General features: G+C 42.2%; 1 protein-coding gene across 16 annotated transcripts in view; it reads right to left on the bottom strand.

The window, feature by feature from the left end:
* MSANTD2 (Myb/SANT DNA binding domain containing 2) overlaps nucleotides 1-21193 on the bottom strand; it is a 538095-nt gene that overhangs the window by 459399 nt on the left and 57503 nt on the right. For 6 of the 16 annotated variants that reach the window (XM_068240270.1, XM_068240272.1, XM_068240278.1 and 3 more), the window contains one exon: nucleotides 13766-13813. The exons of 6 other annotated variants lie outside the window; for them this stretch is intronic. In XM_068240270.1, coding sequence (XP_068096371.1) covers nucleotides 13766-13813 — 48 coding nt within the window. Of the gene's footprint in view, nucleotides 1-2563; nucleotides 2623-5728; nucleotides 5781-13765; nucleotides 13814-21193 lie in introns of all 16 variants that reach the window. 4 more of the 16 variants (XM_068240283.1, XM_068240282.1, XM_068240286.1 and 1 more) reach the window with 2 other exon arrangements.

Below are 21193 nucleotides of genomic sequence, written 5' to 3'. Positions count from 1 at the left end.
TGTATGTATATATATATATACACACACACACACACACACATATACATACACATATACATACAATATATATGTATATGTGTGTGTATGTGTGTATATATATATATATATATATATATATATATATATATATACATACATATATACATACATATATATATACATACATATATAATATACATACATATACATACATATATATATACATATATATATATATATAATATATATATATATATATACATACATATATATATATACATTATATATATATATATATATACATACACATATATATACATACATATATATATATATACATATATATATATATATATATATATATAAATATACATACACATATTATATATATATATATATATATATATAAATATATATACATACACACATATATATATATATATATATATACATACACACATATATATATATATATATATATATATATATATATATAATATATATATATATATATATATATATATATATATATTATATATATATATACATACACACATATATATATATATATATATATATATATAGATATATATATATATATATATATATACATACACATATATATACATACACATATATATATATATATATATATATATATATATATATATATATATATATATATATATATAATATATATATATATATATATATATATATATATACATATATATACATACATACATACATACATACATATATACATACATACATACATATATATACACACACATACAGAGGCTGGATCTGCCTATACAGCCCAGCCTCTGTTGCTATCCCAAACCCCACTAAGGTCCCCCTGCACTCTGCAATCACTCATAAATCACAGCCATGCTGTGAGGCTGTGTTTACATCTGTAGTGTCAGTCTCAGCTGCTCCCCCGCCTCCTACATAGCTCCGGTCCCTGCCCCTGTCCATTCCCTCCAATCAGCAGGGAGGGAAGGGATGCAGGCGGGGACTGGAGTTCTGCAGGAGGCGGGGAGAGCAGCAGACTGACACTATAGAGATAAACACAGCCAGCTCTGACAAGCTGTTTGTCAGCAGCGTGGCTGTGATTTATGAGGGATTGCAGAGTGCAGGGGGACCTTAGGGGGGGTTTGGGATAGCAACAGAGGCTGGGCTGTATAGGCAGATCAAGCCTCTGTATGCAGATAATATTCTTCAAACTCACGTCGGGTTCTCTTTAAGTAATTTCTTGATTGAAACAGGTGTGGCAGTAATCAGGCCTGGGGGCGACTACAGAAATTGAACTCAGGTGTGATAAACCACAGTTAAGTTATTTTTTAACAAGGGGGGCAATCACTTTTTCACACAAGGCCATGTAGATTTGGAGTTTTCTTTCTCACTAAATACCGTGTTTCCCCGAAAGTAAAACCTACCCTCAAAGTAAGCCCTAGCAGATATCGAGCAGCATGCCCGAAATATAAGCCCTCCCTGAAAATAAGCCCTAGTGGCAATGGCAGTCCCAAACCACGAATTCTGCCCCCCCCCTCCCGGAGGCCCCACCCTTACGGCTCCGCATTACCTCCTGCTGCCCCCGCTTTCACAAGATCGCATCCCCGTGCTCATAGTCCGACCCCCCGCGGCAATTATTCAAACCGCATATCAGCTGGGATCTGCGGTGAAGGCAGCTACAGATTCACTGTAACAGCACCTCCGTATACAGGAAGTGGCATCTTTGTTTACTTCCTGCATACGGAAGTACTGTTACAATGAAGCTGTAGCTGACTTCACCGCAGATCCTAGCTGATATGCGGTTTGAATAATTGCCGCCGGGGGTCGGACTATGAGCACGGGGATGCGATCTTGTGAAAGCGGGGCCAGCAGGAGGTAATTCGGTGCCGTAAGGGGGGGCTGGGGAATTCGTGGTTTGGGACTGCCATTGCCACTAGGGCTTATTTCTGCAGTTTGTATTGTGCCACCGAGGGTCTGTCCATGAGCACGGGGATGCGACTTTGTGAAGGAGGTGGGCCGGTATGAGGTAAAGCGGCTACGGGGGAAGCAGGGGTGGGGGTTTGGGGCTGGTTGGACTTATGCACACGTGGGATCTGACTATGCAGGGAGGGGGCTTATGTGGCTATTAAGGGGGTGTCTGGCCATAAACAAGGGGGGTTTACCTATACATTGGGGGGGTCTGGTTATACACTAGGGGGATCTGGCAATAAACAAGGGGGGGATCTGGCTATACACAAGAGGGGTGGGGGATCTGGCCATCGACTAGGGGGATCTGGCTCTACACAAGGGGGTTTTTGATACCCCACAAAATATAAGACCTCCACGAAAATAAGCCCTAGTACATCTTTTGAAGGGAAAAAAAATATAAGACAGTGTCTTATTTTCGGGGAAACACGGTAATAAAAACCATCATTTAAAACTGCATTTTGTGTTCCATTATGTTATCTTTGACTAATAGTTAACGGTTTTTGATGAGCAGAAACATTTAAGTGTGATAAACATGCAAAAGAATAAGAAATCAGGAAGGGGGCAAATAGTTTTTCACATCAATATATATACACATACATACACTTTTTTTTTTATATACACACACTACGTCTGCCTCGCCTTCATTGTCCTTTTCGTCCCCTAAAATACAAAGAACAAGCAGAGTATTCCTCTGAATCGGATTCACTGCTTTCCTTCTCATCTGATGTATTTGCGCTATTAGCATTTCAAAGCCTTGTACTGGATTTTGCATAGCCTGGTTTATAATCTAAGGACTCAGTTAATCTAATCCTGGATAACTTTTATAAACTTTTCATATTTAATCAATTTCACTTTTGAGGACTAGATTCTAGCTCGCATTAAATTTATTCATTATATTTTTAATGTCCTAATGATTTTTTATATGCTTTCAATTGTATGCTTTTTCGCTTTCTTGTATCTACCTCATTGTTTACTTGAAAGGGCAGTTTAGTGAAAATTATTATTTACCATTAATCACATATCAGTTATTTAAAATAAAGAGCATATGTTTCTCCATAGACCTTGTGTTAAAGAAAGTAGATGATATCACTTAATTCTGCTTTCCAGAGAGCTGAGCTCCTTAATTTGCATACTATGCGACGTACTTCACTGACACCAGGCACTCCAGCTGATTATAACGCTGAATCACACACTACAGAGAGCCCTGTGATGGTCTCTGTAAAGGTAGCCATACACTGGTCGATTTGCCATCAGATTCGACCAACAGAAAGATCCCTCTCTGATCGAATCTGATCAGAGAGGGAACGTATGGCTACCTTTACTGCAAACAGATTGTGAACCGATTTCAGCCTGAAACCGTTCACAATCTGTTGTGGTGGTGGTGGTGCTGCCGCCGCTCCCCCCGCCCGCATACATTACCTGCTCCGCCGGCGCGACTCCAGTCCCCAGGTCACCGCTGCTCAGTCTCCGCTCTGGTCTCCAGGTCCAGCATGCTTTACTTCTTCCTGCCTGGCAGGAGGTTTAAACAGTAGAGCGCCCTCTACTGTTTAAACTTCCTGCTGGGCAGGAGGAACTGAAGCATGCCGGAGACCAGCGCGGACACGGAGCAGCGGTGACTGGGGGTAGTCGCGCCGGCGGAGCAGGTAATGTATTGCCGCTCTATTGCGTCGGTCGTCGGGCACTCGAACGCCGCTAGCGACGCGCTCCCTACCCGCGGGCGATCGACGGTATTTTTCCGCACGGAGAGATCGACGGGATCGGACGAAATGGATCGAAATTCGGCGTGTAGCGCGAACGATTGGCAGCAGATTCGATCCCAGTGATCGAATCTGCTGTCGAAATGGCGGCAAATCGGGCCAGTGTATGGCCAGCTTAACTATCTAAGTAAATAAACAAACAGGCTGCTACGTATATAACTAATTAGCAGCCTGCTTTATCTATTTACTTAGCTAGTTACATATTATTATTATTATTTATTGTATTTATAAAGAGCCAACATATTACGCAGGGCTGAGAACAGCATATGAAGTTATATCATCTACTTTTATTTTTAACACAAGGTCTATGGAGAAACATATGCTCTTTATTTTAAATAACTGATATGTGATTAATGGTAAATAATTTTCACTTAACTGCCCCTTTAACCAGTATGAGCAAACTCCTCGTTATCCATAGCAGTGTATAAGGTAGCTCTCACAACCCATCACCTAAATACAGCAGAAACTATCCAAATCTGAAGATTAATGAGATTTAGATGTCTATTACTGAAAATATCTGGACTCTTAAGATTAGCTACAAATTGGATTCATCGTGGCTAAAAAATCTAAAAAGTTAGCCAAAAGCACAGCTGGCTAATCTACGGTAGTTAAAACTGAGATTGTTTAAATTTAAGTCCATTATGGAATGATCAATTTCTACGTGAATATCAAGCCTGTAAAGGAAGATCCTACAGCCCTGTAAGAGTTATAATTACCTGTGCTGTCTTTCTCACCCAAAATCGCCTGTCTGTACCCCCCCATTCCCCTTCTGTTCACTCTATCCTGCAGGTTAAACTTTTTCTTACAAGGATGACTGAAAGATTTTTATATACAGGCTGGATATCAGCTTCAAAGTAAACCTGCAAGGACTTTAAAAAAAAATGTGGCTTACCAGCCCCCTGCAGACGTCCTGTGCCGGCACATACTGTATTTTTTGGACTATAAGACTCACGTTTTCTACCCCAAAAAGGGGTAAAAAAAAGTCACTTGCTCTTATAGACCAAATACAGGGAGTTCCTGACTTGTAAAAGCCTGCAAATATAACCACACAAAGGGGCATAGAGGAGGACACTAAGGGGCATTGAGGAGGACAGAAAGGACACGGGAGGACACAAGGGGGACAGAGGAGGACACAAGAGGTACAAGGGGACATGAGGTACAAAGGGGTCGTAATCCACAGGATGCTGCTTCATCATGGGTGCACCAGGTTTAGTATATATAATTTTTCCCCTGGTTTTTGTCCTCTAAACCTAGGTGCGTCTTATGGTTAGGAGCGTCTTATAGTCTAAAAAAAAAAAACTATCCTCAGGTCCCCTGCCGAGGCTCAGTTCCTTTTTTGGCGACTGAACCTGTCGCTGGCCACTGCGACTGCATGGCTCTGGTCGCACGCGGCCAGGGAAGCGCAGGCGCAGTGGCCATCGACTTGCAAGTCGTCGATAACAAAGTCCTTACAGGTTTCCTTTAAACTCATTCTTCAGAAGCAATAAGGTATTTAGAGGATTGATGCTGCACGAGTCTATTTGCAGTTCATTATGTTTTCACTGCAAACTGCAGCTAGATCTTTTTTTTTTTTCCTGCAAAAAGTGCTTAAGAGGAGCAATTTAAGAAGAGCAATTATTCACTCATCCACCTCACCTAAACCACACACTGACAGTAGGAGCCAGGTTCCTCCAGCAACTGGCGACCGAGATTTTGAAAGAGGTGTGACTTTGTAGCATTCCTTCAAGCGCAATCGCTCAGAAAAAGCTTCAGGCAGCGGGTTTGCGATTTAACACAAATCGCAATGCTGTAGTGGAATCACCTAGCGCTTTGCCAATCAAGCACACAAAGTGCAGCTAGTGGAACCCAGGCCAAAAGTGAAAGTGCTGCCTGCTCTATCAGAAGTTAGTGGCACTTTAACGCTTTATATGTGCACAATAAAGCTGAGAAAAGATTGACAAATTTTAACCATATCAATAAAGTAGCAAGAAACTGTATTAGAGTAAGTGTTAACAGCCTGATAAACTTGCCTTAAGACCAGAATACTGGAAAAGCCACAGGAAGGCTGAGAGGGTGTCACATCTATTGAGAAAGACAAAGGCAGGGCACTGAGCTACCAACCTCCAGTTCCCAGGATAAGAAAACCTGACATTATTCACGTTCTTATTACCAGTACCCATTATACTTGTAATACAGTCAACTTAAAGGGATACTGTAGGGGGGTCAGGGGAAAATGAGTTGAAGTTACCCGGGGCTTCTAACGCCCCCCCGCAGACATCCTGTGCCCGCGCAGCCACTCACCGATGCTCTGGCCCCGCCTCCAGTTCACTTCTGGAATTTCTGACTTTAAAGTCAGAAAACCACTGCGCCTGCATTGCCGTGTCCTCGCTCCCACTGATGGCACCAGGAGCATACTGCGCAGACCAAAGACCATACTGGACTTATGCAATACACTCCTACACATCAGCGAGAGCGAGGATGCAGCTGCGCAGGCGCAGTGGTTTTCAGACTTTAAAGTCTGAAATTCCAGAAGTGAACCGGAGGCGGGGCCGGAGCATTGGTGAGTGGCTGCGTGGGCGCAGGATGTCTGCGGGGGACCATTAGAAGCCCTGGGTAAGTTCAACTCATTTTCCCCCGACCCCCCTACAGTATCCCTTTAAAGCTCTATATACATTTTACATGAGACTCGGCCAATACCAACAGCTTCTGACGAGAATCCAGAGTGTACAGTAGCCCCCAACCCTCTTGGCCAGTGATCCACCAAGCGGTTTAATTTGGCCCGAGAGGTTTGTTCCCCCGACTTACCTCACATGATGTTACTACTCTGCCCCCTGTACAGGAACAGAACACGTTACTGACCTGCACAGCCTCGGCCCTGCAATGTCACCCGAGGGATTGGGTTTCAATCCCCACTGGGCGACATGCCTTGTAAGAGGATTAAGGCCTGATAGGCTTGTCTACAATACAGGTTCTTAAAGCTACATTGCTCTGATCTGCGCCAAACTGTAGAAAAAGAAGTAGTCTAGAATTTTAATGTGGGTCAGAACACATATGCACAATATATAAAAATCGCAAGTAAATCAATTATATTTCACAGCAAAATCACACAAAAAAACAACTAAACATCGGGGTCCTAGTCGAACATCGGTAATCATACAATTACCGGTATTGTGCTTTCCCTCACTGTACCATTATTCTCACACTAACCCTCTGCCCCCTGTATTAACACTAACCTCCCCCCACCTATTCCTAGCACTAACCCCCCCCCCCCTCATCTATGTCTAACACTAAATCAAACTCCAAATAATAGTCTCTATTACCGGTTCGCAACACCAAAATACAGTCACCTTAAAGGGATACTGTAGGGGGGTCGGGGGAAAATGAGCTGAACTTACCCGGGGCTTCTAATGGTCCCCCGCAGACATCCTGTGCCCGCGCAGCCACTCACCGATACTCCGGCCCCGCCTCCAGCTCACTTCTGGAATTTCTGACTTTAAAGTCAGAAAACCACTGCGCCTGCGTTGCCATGTCCTCACTCCCGCTGATGTCACCAGGAGTGTACTGCGCAGACACAGACCATACTGGGCCTGCGCTGTGCGCTCTTGATGACATCAGCGGGATCAAAGACACGGCAACGCAGGCGCAGTGGTTTTCAGACTTTAAAGTCTGAAATTCCAGAAGTGAACCGGAGGCGGGGCCGGAGCATCGGTGAGTGGCTGCGCCAACACAGGATGTCTGCGGGGGACCGTTAGAAGCCCCGGGTAAGTTCAACTCATTTTCCCCTGACCCCCCTACAGTATTCCTTTAAATTTTACCCACTAGTATCAGCACTCTAAAAACGGTATGCTGGGGCACTGTTCAGAACAATTCAGGGTGGCACACATGCTGATTGAAGAGCAGGACGCTGGAGTTTATGTATGATACACCGTTTTAATCTTTGTATTATGTGAGTGTACTTGCTTTTTTACTGTCTTATTAAAGTTTTATTGCGCTATGGAAGAGTTTGCATAGTTTTTAAGGGATCGACTGTGCCTACAAGTTTAAACTGCGGAGAGACAAGGGATCATATAGAAAAGCATTTAAGCGGTTTGTGACTGAGCAGCATTTGGATCTGGATAACTGAACTTCAACAACAGAGGTTGGAGGAATCAGAGCAGATGACGCTAACCGTGTAAAAATGATCATTACATGCTCTCTTGCTGTTTGTAACTGAACAGTTACATTGTCTGGTAAACGCATTGTATATTCATTATAGAGATTTCACCTATGGATGTGCGCTGCAGGGGGAGGTGGAGGTGCACATTGAAACTGAGGATACTACACTATGTTTTTTTATTCTGCTTAATTTATGCATATCTCGTCCGAGGCTGATGACTGCAAACCTTAGTGAATGATCTGATTGATACATGTATGGGATTTGAAGTCAGACAGAATCGATCTGAACATTGCCCCAGGATACCATTTAGAGCGCTGACACTAGTGGATATAAATTGTTATGTCTACCACTAAACCCTGCAGCTGATCTATACAAAAAACAGGTGCCCATCACTGCAATCCCACCCACAGCTGATGTAGCCAAACCCTTGGTGCCCATTGCCGCAATCCCACCCACACTTGATGCAGCCAAACCCCCAGAGCCCATTGCCACCTGTACATCCCTGCACCCTTTGTCGCAAATCCCACCCGCAGCTATTGTAGCTGAATCCCCGTCCCCACTGCTGCAATCCCATCCTCAGCTAATGTAACTGAACCTCCAGCGCCCATTACCGTTGCACTGCGTCACCATTGCAATACCTCTTAAAAAGAGAACCCAAGAAGTGGGCCTTAAAAAGATAATATATAAGACCGGGGGCTTACACGTCCTTGTTCTTCAGCAATTGGCCCCACAAAGTCCTCCTGTTCAGGGCCAACTGTGCATGCACGGCGCTGCTCCCACTGTGCTCCTGTTCCATGGAGCTCCCGGCGATGGGAGCATGGTGAAGGAGCGTGCACAGCCAGACTGCACCTGTGCTGACTGGACAACTTACAGGGGCCCAGTTGCGGACAAACCAGACGGCGACTGAAGACGACAAGGGAATGATCAGGCAAGAGGGGGCTGGAGGAAGCACCAGGTATGCACAGTAGCAAAAAAGAAAAAAAAAATCTGAATGATCTGATCTTCATCTAAGTCACAACAATAGACAATCACAGTCTGCTTAAAGGGAACCTAAACAGAAGGATATGGATTTTTCCTTTTAAAATAATACCAGTTGCCTGACTCTCCTGTTCATCCAGTGTCTAATAATTTTAGCCACAGCGCCACAACAAGAACGCAGATCAGGTGCTCTAACTGAAGTCAGACTGGATTAGCTGCATGCTTATTTCAGGTGTGTGATTTAGCCAGAGATTAGCAGGGTTGCCAAGCAACTGGTATTGTTTAAAAGGAAACATCCATATTCCGCTCAGTTAAGGTTCCCTTTAAACTAATACCACACAAATAATTAAAGGTTTCCATGTTTTAATTTTTGACTATTCCTCTTTACAGAACGGTTTCAGTTCAGAAATATTTTTGGGATGTCTGGTGTAAGTCGCTTTCTTGAGGTCATGCCACAGCATCTCAATCGGGTTGAGGTCAGGACTCTGACTGGCCCACTCCAGAAGGCGTACTTTCTTCTGTTTAAGCCATTCTGTTGTGGATTTACTTCTATGCTTTTGGTCGTTGTCCAGGTGCAACACCAATCTTCTGCTGAGCTTCAGCTGGTGGCAGAGCCAGGACAAGGTCCTCCAGCACCCAAGGCTGAGACACCAAAGTGCGCCCCTCCATCCCTCCACCCCAGCTGTCACACACTGATTGCTATTAGACTAAGAGGCACCCCAGGGCCCCCAACACCTTAATCTCTAGTTATCTGGCTTGTAGTCACTTCCATGTATCCCCTTTTCTTATTTCTTTCTGCTTCAAACACAATTAGGAATGACAGCTGAATGAATCGTGCGCCCCCTCCTACACTGCGCCCTGAGGCTGGAGCCTCTCCAGCCTATGCCTCGGCCCGGGCCTGGCTGGTGGATAAATGGCCTTAAGTTCCCCTACAAAATGTCTTGATAAACTTGGAAATTCATTTTTCCTTTGATGATAGCAATCAGTCCAGGCACCATACTTCACAGTTGTGGTTAGTTTTTGATGTTGGTGTGCTGTGCCACTTTTTCTCCACACAGTGTTGTGTGCTTCTTCCAAACAACTCAAACTTTGGTTTCATATGTCCATGGAATATTTTGACAGTACTGCTGTTGAACATCCAGGTGCTCTTTTGCAAACTTTAAACGTTCAGCAATGTTTTTTATGGACAGCAGTGGCTTCCTCTGGGGTATCCTGCCATGAACTCCATTCTTTAGTGTTTTACGTATCAGATTTGCTAACAGGGATGTTAGCATATGCCAGAGACTTTTTTAAGCGTTTAGCTGACACTCTAGGATTCTTCACCTCATTGAGCATTCTGCATTGTGCACTTGCAGTCATCTTTACAGGACGACCACTCCTAGAAACAGTAGCAGCAGTGCTCCATTTATAGACAATTTGTCTCACCATGGACCGATGAACGGCAAGGCTTTTTGAGAGATACTTTTATAACCCTTTCCAGCTTTATGCATGTCAACAATTCTTTATCATAGGTCTTCTGAATGCTCTTTTGTGCAAGGCATCTTTCACATCAAGCAATGCTTCTTAACCTCCTGAGCGATAATCCCTGAGCTCGGGGTATGTCGCGCAGGAGGAGTTCTTAGGCCCTGGTGGGCCGATTTGCATAATTTTTTTTTGTTACACGCAACTAGCACTTTGCTAGCTACGTGTAACTTCCGATCGCCGCCGCCACCGATACCCGCCGTGCCCCCCAGGGCTCGCTACATGATTTAAAAATTTTTTTTTAAAAAGTGCTGCGCCCCTTCCTGGGCGATATAATTGTATTGCCCACAGGGTTAAAGCGGTATCGTCACCATAAAAATCAAATTTCAACAGCAACTGGTCTGAGTGTATTAAATGATAAAGATACTAAAGGTGCCCATACACTCGTCAGATTGGCAGCAGATAGATAAGAAATGGATCTGATGATGTATCTGATGCGTTTTTAGAACATTTTTTACCAGGAAAGAATTCCAATAGATTTCAGTTTGAAATCTATTGAAATTCGATCTGATGGCATTTTTTTGCCATCAGATTTCCATTAAGGCCAATGCAAACTGATAAGCAATCTCATCAGATCGACCTAAATTTTCCATCCTGCCTGGTCGATGGAAATCCATCGAAATCGATCGAAATCGGCCATCGATCGGTCGATTGGCCAACCGATTTTCAAACGATCAATCGGGATCGATCGATCGGCCAGAAAATCGGCTGAGTGTATGGGCCCCTTAATTCTGCATTCAATACTTTCAAAATTTTTTTGCTGTTATGATTTGGAGTTATCACATACTTAAAGCCTCATCTACACGCGTAGATGAGGCTCCGATCCGGCGGCTCGATTAGCCGCCGGATCGCCTCTTCCGCATCCCCGCGCGTCGGATTCGATTCCCCGCCGGCGCCGCTTATCTTCCGCTCGATTCTCTGCAATTGTCCCCTCGCAGGGAATCGGCGGTGGCAAGATCCGACCTGTCGGATCTTATCAATCGAGCCGCATCAGCGGCTCGATTGATAAGGAACATCGGAGCCTCATCTACGCGTGTAGATGAGGCTTAAGGAGCACTGGCCCTTTAGTAGTCGGTGCCAAAGAATTGCATGCTGGGGGTTCTTTTATCTATAATCTATTCCACCTCTCCCCTTTATTTCCCTGCCAGCTGCTTATCTGAAACCTAATCCCCTACTCACTTGTGTTTACAAGCAAGGCTGAGGCAACTCAGCGATTGGAGGAGACAAGAAAAAAAGTAAAGGGCAGAAATGACATCACGAGTTAGCCTTAACTGTGGGCAAAAGACATGGTTCCCACCAGGAACAGAATTCTCGTCATTTACTATATAACATTCACTGAAATCAAAATGTGGACAGTATAATACATGTGTTATGTAATCAAGATCAAGTATTTGTCAAAAAAGAGATGTGTGGAGCGCTGGCACTTGGTATAACCGTGATATCACTTTATTAAAAAACAATTAAATTTATTATATAAAAATCACATACAATATTGCATCCATTCACACATCCATCCAGCCCAAGAGAATGCTGATGAGCCCAAAGGGACTTATATATGTATAGGTGCACCTTAAAAAATCAAAAAAAGAATCAAAATTCCATAAAACCCGGATAAAAGGACGATTTTCAAACTGCATAAAAGACTGGGTGAAAACTTCCCAAAATATATTACAGAGCGGGCAAGAATCTCAGTGTCCTGCTATTGCACAAGTCCAGCTCAAATATCCAAGTTTAACAGCCAAAGAATATACAGTTATCACCTCGCTATAAACTCTGTTGGATGACAAAAAACGTCTAACTTGCTTAATTGGGTATCATGCAGTCTATATGCTTACAACATGAAGATATCCTCCTCAGTCCGCGTCTTTAAGTGTTGGCAGATGTACGACTCCGTCCGAAGTTCACACAACCGTTATCCAGAGGAAAGAGGGGAACTAGGGCTGGTACCTCCGTCCACACCCACCCGCCGTAGGGGAAAAGCCAGGCGGGGATAGCGGGTCCCGTTCAAACTACCGCTCCTCACTCCTCGCAATCCACGGCAGCCTCCTGCAGTACTTCCTGGATCAGAGTTCAGGCCAGAAACGTCACTTCCGTGCGTCTCACTACTTCTTCCCTGCGTTCCAGCACGTACCAGATTATCAATGTTTGCACTGGTTTTGCTTCGGAAACCTCAGTTTGAGAGAACAGTAGATTCCAATAGATCTCATGGGGCGCCCCAACTCGACCTCATTAACATGTTTCAACACAAAAACGTGTGTCTTCATCAGAATGATTGGAATTGTCCTGAAACCCCAACACCAGCCTTATATAGCTCCCAAACTCCTCCTCCGATACTCCTCCTCAATCTTCTCCTTAAGGGCACAGTACATTCCTGGAGGTTTTACTGGACACTTCCCAAGCGGTTTCTATTTTTCATTTTATTTTATTTTATTTTGTTTTATTCCACTAATCCTCACTATATATTCTGATGGGCTAAAGATCCACATATAGTTCCTTAATTACTACAAAAATCTTTAAAATCATAAAACTATAAAATTACATATATATCTATATGTGCACACGCCATCATGGCCTACATTTTATTTAGCATCATCAGCAACTCTAGATCAAGTATTTATCTACATACAGTATATGTGTTTTTTTTCCCCTGGCATAGTATGGCTGATCCTACTGCTTTAAGAAACGCAAACCCAAAACTGGTGTGTGTTTTTTATAGGACCAACACCTCTAATCTCATTTTATTTATTGAACTCTAGCTTGCTAACACCTCACTCCAAGTAGCTCTTGGAGATGCCATTAGTCTAGGGGTTCACATACCTTTTCCACCAGCATTGTGAATGTTTACATGGTGTGTTCAATAAAAACATGGAAACATGTAATTATGTGTGTGGTTTTAGTTTAAGCAGACTGCAATTGTCTATTGTTGTGACTTAGATGAAGATCAGATCACATTTTTTGACCAATTTGTGCAGAAATCCATATAATTCCAAAGGGTTCACATACTTTTTATTGCTACTGTATATTTTCTTTTTAAGGCCTCATCTCAGGTACACTTCAAGCCAAATTCTCGGCGCTGATTGCCACTGCACCACATCACCACTGCAATCCTATTATAAAAGTCCAATACTGTCACCCAAATTACCATGTCTGCGTTGTCATATCCAGTAATTGCATTAGTGCTTATATTAAAGGTTAATGGGAATCTGCCAACAAAACATCTTACCATTCAAAAACTGGTTTACTCATATTCTGTTTCTCAAACTACCAGATGAGTGGAAGCAAACTCCTTCAGTGCCACCCTTGTGATACAGAGCAAGGCATGAGGTAATTTGCCTTAACTTTTGAAGCACTGGACAATATCGATAATGACTAACAACTAAAATGTAAGTGCTGCAGAGGGTGTGTACTGTACCATCATTAGGAGGGCACGGCAGTGGCTGTTTCTGGACGACCCAAGGTGCTGTAAGACAAATGAAATACAGAAAGGAAATAAAAAAAAAAAAAAAAAAAGTAGAATATTTACTTATTCAGCAAGATATCATGATATGCAACTTATTCCGCAACAACCAGATCTCTGAGAAGTAACTGGTTTTTAAAGTGGAACTAAACTCCGAATTTCTTCTATGCTCTAAAAATATTAGCCACAGCAAACTTTTATGAACAAAAAAAAAAAAATCTTCCAATTTATGGAAATCTTAAAGAGACTCTGTAACACATTTTTCAGCCTTTTTTCTTCTATCCTATAAGTTCCTATACATGTTCTAATGTGGTCTGTGTTACTGCAGCCTTTCCTAGTTGTACAGTGGCTGTATTATCTCTGTTATATAATCTAATCTTCTCTCCTCTGTCGTCTTTGTCAGGCTCAGGCACTCAGGCTGGAACGTGCAGCTCTGCTTGAGATAGGATAGAAGCTATACACACCCTCTCTACGCCCCTCCGCAGGCTGTGTGAGTCACAGACTGAGCTTCTCTGTGCCTATCACAAGCCATGTCTTTTGTTTGTAAACACTGCCTAAAACTGGCAATTACAAGCCAGGATTGCAGCAGGGAGTGGCAGAAACAGCACAGAGGGGCCCAGGAGAACATCATGAATAGAATGGTATGCTTTTTATTGTAAGAATTTTAGAGTACAGATTCTCTTTAAAATACCTGAACTTGGTTTCACTTTGCAGGGAGCACTAAAGGGGTTATGCTGGGAAAACACAATGAGTTTTTTCAGCAGATTAACCGGTCGATCGATTTTCTGATCATTGTTCCATCGATTTCCATTGACTTCTATGGGAAAATCGATCTAAAAAAAACAATCCAAATCAGATCGGACCTGTTTGAAATTATCTATCGAGCCATCTATCTGCCAAAGAATTGTGCAATTAAACTTCATTATGGGGAGAGTGTTGTTGTGGTGTTCCTGCAGTCTATTCACAGCTGCTGATAAGAACTAGACACTAAAGCCCCATACACACAGTAACATTTTTAATCAGTTCGATCGATGATCTGATGATAAATTGCATCGTGTGTAGACATCCAAATTGTTCCTGATCGATTTTGCGCTGACAAGTACCCGAAATAGATTGTGAAACCTTTCGGAATCTGGACTGATCGGAAAATTATCTGATAGATCCATCCATCTGGTGGAAAATTGTACAGTGTGTACTCTTTAGACATTAGATCTCAGTAAACTAACAGATCAGTGAATTAAAAAAAATACAAAAACCTAGCATTGTCTAATTCTTCTTCGTGTTATCTAAGCTAAATAAGAAAATATGATTTGACTGAAGCAGACCACTTCAACTCAGGACTATTTAATTGTATTAAAAATGCACAAATGCATTTGAAAATGAACTCCGATACATTCCAATGTGCACATTATCCACCACCAGAAAAATGTATGCTCAGCAGACAAACATTGGGACTTCTATTGCTGACTTCACACTAAAAAGGCCAGCTGCCAGGCTGGTATGGGGATTTTCTGGCTATGCTTTCTGAGCTATTCCTCTGGAACATTTAGGAAGATCCTCAGAGAAAAATTGAAATACCTTGTCTGCTTACTTGTTCCAGGTAAATGGTTGAAGATCAAAATAACAGCCAAAAACTATATGATAAAAACATGGTTAGACTTACCAGTAGCAGGATTTCTTTGAATCTTTCCGGATAGCTTAACACATGAGAGAAAGCCTCCCGAGGAAATACAAGAACCAATCAAAATGCACAGCACCTTATAAATACCACCTCTTATCACTATGTCTCAGTTATGTCACAAGAAACCACAAAGAACTTACAGCTGAGATTAAATGATACCCGAAGTGACATGTGACATGATGAGATAGACATGGGTATGTACAGTGCCTAGCACACAAATAACGAAGATGTTTTCCCTTTTTTCTTTCTCTGCCTGAAAGAGTTAATTATCAGGTATGTAAGTGGCTGACTCAGTCCTGACTCAGACAGGAAGTGACTACAGTGTGACCCTCACTGATAAGAAATTGCAACTACAAAACACTTTCCTAGCAGAAAATGGCTTCTGAGAGCAAGAAAGATAAAAAGGGGAATTACTTATCAGCGAGGGTCACACTGTAATTACTTCCTCTCTGAGTCAGGACTGAATCAGCCACTTACATACCTGATATTTAACGCTTTCAGGCAGAGAAAGAAAAAAAAGGAACACAGCATAGTTGTTTGTGTGCTTGGCACTGTACATACACATGTCTATCTCATGTCACGTCACTTCCGGTATCCTTTAATGCAGTCTATAAATAAAACGCAGAAATATACAGATGTAAACAATATATAGTGGGAAATAAGGTAGCCGTCCTGAAGGATTTGCAGAAATCCTGCTACCGTTAAGTCAAACCGTGTTTTATCTACTCATTCTTCAGGACAGCTCACACATGAGAAACCAATGAATAACCTTTACCCGAGTGCTAGATGACATTCGGCAGTACTTTCCTACCGAAAGACACATCCTGACTAGAAAGCAGGTCCACTCGATAGTCTTTTATGAAGGTCTGATGACCGTGTACCAAATAAATATTTGTTCCAAGGAGGCTAACGATCGTTCTGCCCAAAATGCCACCAGGGATCTTGCAGCGTGTGCAAGAAAAAAAGCTTTTGTGTCATCTACATACTGTAGAACTACATGGTTTAAATCCAAAGAATGTAACCTGGTTTCCTTTTTATTCCATGGAGGATAACAAAATGATGGAAACACAATCTTTTAGTCCTGATAAAATTTAGTAGCGAATGGGTCTGTTCTGATACACCATCATATAGGGCTCTTCAAGTGGACCTGAACTCTTGCACAGAACAGAAGGAAAACAGAAATGCACCCTGTATGTATTCAGAGAGTTTAGCCTATCTAATCCCCCCACATTTGTGTCTAATCACAAGATGTAATTTGTTCTCTCCTGTGTCACCCGACTGCCCTTGCAGATAAGCTCATTTGAAAGCAGAGGAGGTTAACATTATGTCTGCTTCCATGAAAGCAGATTTATTTCAGGATTTGTATCAGCTGTAACACAAATGTTTTTCTTTAAAAGTTATTATGCCTTTGCATATCTTTTAGAGCAGAGAGGTTCTGAATTCAGTTCTGCTTTAAAAAGAACCAGAGGTGAGAGGGATATGGAGGCTGCCATATTTCCTTGTAAACAATGCCAGTTGCCTGGCAGCCCTTTTGACCTTGTAACATAGGTAGTGTCCAAGTCAAAACCCTGGAACAAGCATATGGCTAATGCAGTAAAACCTGAGTCCGCTAAGTCAGAGTACCCGATCTGCTGCATACTTGTTCAGGGTCTACGGTTAAAAGTACTAGAGAAAAAAGATCAAGAGGACTGCCAGGATTGGCAACTGGAAACTGGTATTGTTTAAAAGGAAATAAATATGGCAGCCTCCATATCCCTCCAGCCTCAGGTTCCCTTAGGCTGACAATGCTTAAATGTCACTGAATTTATAAGCAGAAGTAATGGCCAACAGAAACACAGTTTTGAAGATGTGGGTCAAAGGTTCAAATAGTGGGTCAGTTAAAAAAAAAAAAAAAAAAAGTAAAACTAAAGGTGGCCACAAATGATCCAATTTCTAGTGAAAAATTGTTCGAGCGATCAGATAATTCTGATTAGAAAAAAAATCGTTCAGTACACCACCATCGAACCAATCTTTGCTTCCTACCTATCACAATCAACTAGAAAATCCAAATTTTGGTTTGGCCAAAATCCAATCGGACGAGTATTTTTAATCGTTCGTAATCGATTGTGCCCATCAATGGAGATTATTTACAATCAATCCAATCAGAATTTCTGATCGCTCTAATGATTTTTTTTGCTAGAAATTGGTCAGTTAGTGGCCACCTTAAGGAAGGATCCCAAAAGAAACCCGTTTTTTTCAGCACTAGCCTGGATCTAGTAACTGCCTTTAGAAAATCAATAGCTTGATCCTTTGATTCCCATTAAAAAAAAAAAAGGAGGACTGCAAACTACACCCTTAAAGTGTTGGATGATTAATCCTAATCGGGGTTGCAAAAAATCATGAATAGAAGGAAAATCATCTGTTCGGATAGTCTTATTAACTTTTCTTGTAAAATATACTCTCCAAAACTAACAGATTTGACAAGTGACTACCTTATGACAGTTCACCATCGTCTTAGTTACTCTGTCCCTTTTTCTGATTGATCTCAATTCAAGAGCTACACCGCTAAGTGGAACTTCTTTGGTTCCGGATGAAGATTTCCCTCTTGAAACAGATCCTAACTGTTTGGTAGAAACCAAGGTCCCTTTAATGCCAATGTATGGATTGCTAGGAACCAGGACCTTCTGGAATGGTGCTACCAGTAAAACCATGGCTTCTCTAAACTGAGCTTTCATAGTACTCTGGAAATTTGATTTACCAGGGAAATGCATACAATAGCCCCTTGGACCATGGAATTGCCAAGTGCATCCAATCTCTCCGGCGGCGGGGATGATGGATACATCGGAAAACAAATATTTTTGTCTTTGGATTGGCTGGAGGGGAAAGAGATCCAACTTGGGGAAACCCCACATGCTTGAGAGGTCTCTGAAAACCACCCAATTTAGTGCCCACTCTCCCAACATGGGACGCGGCTCAGCTGTTCTGCCAAAATATTTTGCAAGCCTCTAATATGAACCGCTGACACTGATAAAAGATTTTCCTCTGATATCTATTAGCCCTTGATTTTCGCTCCTCCATGTTTTCAAACGCAAGAAACTGCTACTATATTGTCTGAAACATCATATTCTGATTCATTAAATAAGGCAGGAATTCTAACAGTGCAAGTTTTACTGCTAGTAGTTATCTGTAATTTAAGGAGGTCTGAGCTACTTCTTGAATTCACCTGTTCTGGGATTGCACTTGCTCCATATGAGCCCTGCAGCCCCACTTGCTGGCATCTGTAAATAATAGGGTTGGTTGCCAAGGTCACCCTTTGTTGAGATTGGGGCCGATTTCTCCCCAATTTATAGCCTGCCATTACTCTCCTAGTATCTTCACCATCTGATCCAGCGATTCTTGAGATTCGTCTCAGATCCTTAAATGATGATGAGGTTATCCATTCAGTCATACCCGAGTCTTGGCGATTCTATGGGTTAGCTCTTTCCATGCTGTCCGATCTTGTACCATTTCTGCCAGTTGCCTTAAGCTCAATCCTGTGTCAGCTTTGATGGTGTCAAGCCAACACGTTCTCTGGTGGCCTTGTCGCCTTTTGCCACTGATCAGTCCTAGCATTAGGTCTTTCTCTAAGGAATTTGATCGCATCATGTGGCCGAAATATGCGAGTCTGAGTCTGGTGATCTTGCCTTCCAGTGACGTGACATGTCTGGTCTTATACGTTCCAATACGTTTTTGTTTGTCATTCTTGCTGTCCATGGAATGCGAAGCAACCGTCGCCAGCACCACAACTCGAAGGAGTCGATTTTTCTTCTAACTGCTTTTCTTAGGGTCCAACTTTCGAAGCCATACATGGTTATGGGGAAAACAATGGCATGAACTAGTCTACATTTGGTTGTAATGCTAATGCCTTTGCTTTTCCATACTTGGTTCATGCTTACCATCGTGTTTCTGCAGAGGGTTATCCAACGTTTTATTTCATGACTACAATCACCATTTCGATCGATCTGAGAGCCGAGGAAGGTAAATTCCTGCACAGATCCCTAGATACCAGGTATGCAAAGGCTGGTTATGGAATTGGGCCCAGACCATTGCTGGCATTACTGAAGGAAGTCACAAGGCCGAGTAGAGATAGGATTTGTCTTAACCTCCCTGGCGTTCAATTTCCCCAGGATTTCTGTGCAAAAAGTGATAAAATGTATTTTTAAAACTTTTTTTTCCCCTGTAACTTGCCAAAATGTGTCAAGCAAGGGTCTAGTATACAGTGCAGGAGAGTATTGATGTCTATGCACGTTTATGCTGTTCACAGCATGTTTTTATGGACGGATATATCTGTCAATACTGTTAGGGAGGTTAAAGAGACTTGCAGGGTTTGCAACAAATGCTGTACTTTAAAAATCAACCTCACTTTGTCGTCTATTGGTAACTATTTCTTCTTTAACAAATCCACCTAAAGCCCCAGAAACATCACCCTTTGCAATGGAGCTAAGGTTGACTTGTCATAGTTCAGAAACCTTCCTAGGTGGCATAATCAGGGCTGTGGAGTTGGTACAAAAGTCATCAGACTCCAAATCTTCAGTTTATGAAAGCACAGACTCCAGGTACCCAAAATTGCTCTGACTCTAGTTCCTGGACTCCTTAGCCTAATTCTTTCCAGGGCTGTGGAGTTGATAGAAAAATCATCCGAATCCTCAGTTGATTGAAACCACCGACTCCAGGTACCCAAAATTGCTCAGAATCCTTGACTCTGACTCCACATCCTGGGGATAACCACTGAACTATTACTTCCAAATTCTTCAACACAGCCATGGGGATTTCCCAGCAATCTGCAGGTCGTCCAGGTATGGGTTCACTCGAATCTGAAATACATCAAAGCCATGACCTCCGCTAACACGTTAGTAAAAATGCACAGAGCTAAAGATATTCCAAATGGAAGAGCTCTGTATTGAAAATGGCGAGTCGAATTTTCCATCCTTACCGCATATCTGAGGTAATGCTTACAATTTTACGTTATGTAAATAGGCATCCTGTAAATCTGATGTTACCATGAAGTCACCCTATTGAATCAGATTCCATACTGTAAAAATGCTTCCTATTCTAAAGTTTAAGAGAAGGAAGTTTCTCTGTAGTTCCAAAGATTCACTGGGAAACAAAAGAAGACCAGGAGCCGATGGTGCAGTATGTCCGATTAAGTTGACTCACAGAGTCAATACGATTTTATACTCACAAAAGTGGGTTGCAAGCCCACAACCAACAACAGACTTTGCGGGGATAAACCCACCCCCGCACGGGTTTCCATAAACTGTAAAGGCAAGAACTGGATGGTCGCACTCTTGGGTAGATTTTAAAGGACAACTGAAGTGAGAGGGATATGGAGGCTGCCATATTTATTTCCTTTTAAGCAATACAAGTTGCCTGGCTGTCCTAATGATCCTCTGCCTCAAATACTTTTAGCCATAGACCCTGAAGAAGCATGCAGCAGATCAGATGTTTCTGACATTATTGTCAGATCTGACAAGATAAGCTGCATGCTTGTTTCTGGTGTTATTCAGACACTACTGCGGCCAAACAGATTAGCAGGGCTGCCAGGCAACTGGTATTGTTTAAAAGGAAATAAATATGGCTGCCTCCATATTCCTCTTACTTCAGTTGTCCTTTTAGGGGAAGTTTAAAGTGCAATAACATCAAGACTGAAGTGTATCAAACAAGATAAACCGGTTTGGAAGCAC

This window comes from Hyperolius riggenbachi, chromosome 6 (assembly GCF_040937935.1).
Source record: "Hyperolius riggenbachi isolate aHypRig1 chromosome 6, aHypRig1.pri, whole genome shotgun sequence".
Taxonomy (NCBI): domain Eukaryota; kingdom Metazoa; phylum Chordata; class Amphibia; order Anura; family Hyperoliidae; genus Hyperolius; species Hyperolius riggenbachi.
The sequence above is the reverse complement of the archived record's forward strand: the minus strand, read 5'-3'. Positions and strand labels throughout refer to the sequence as shown.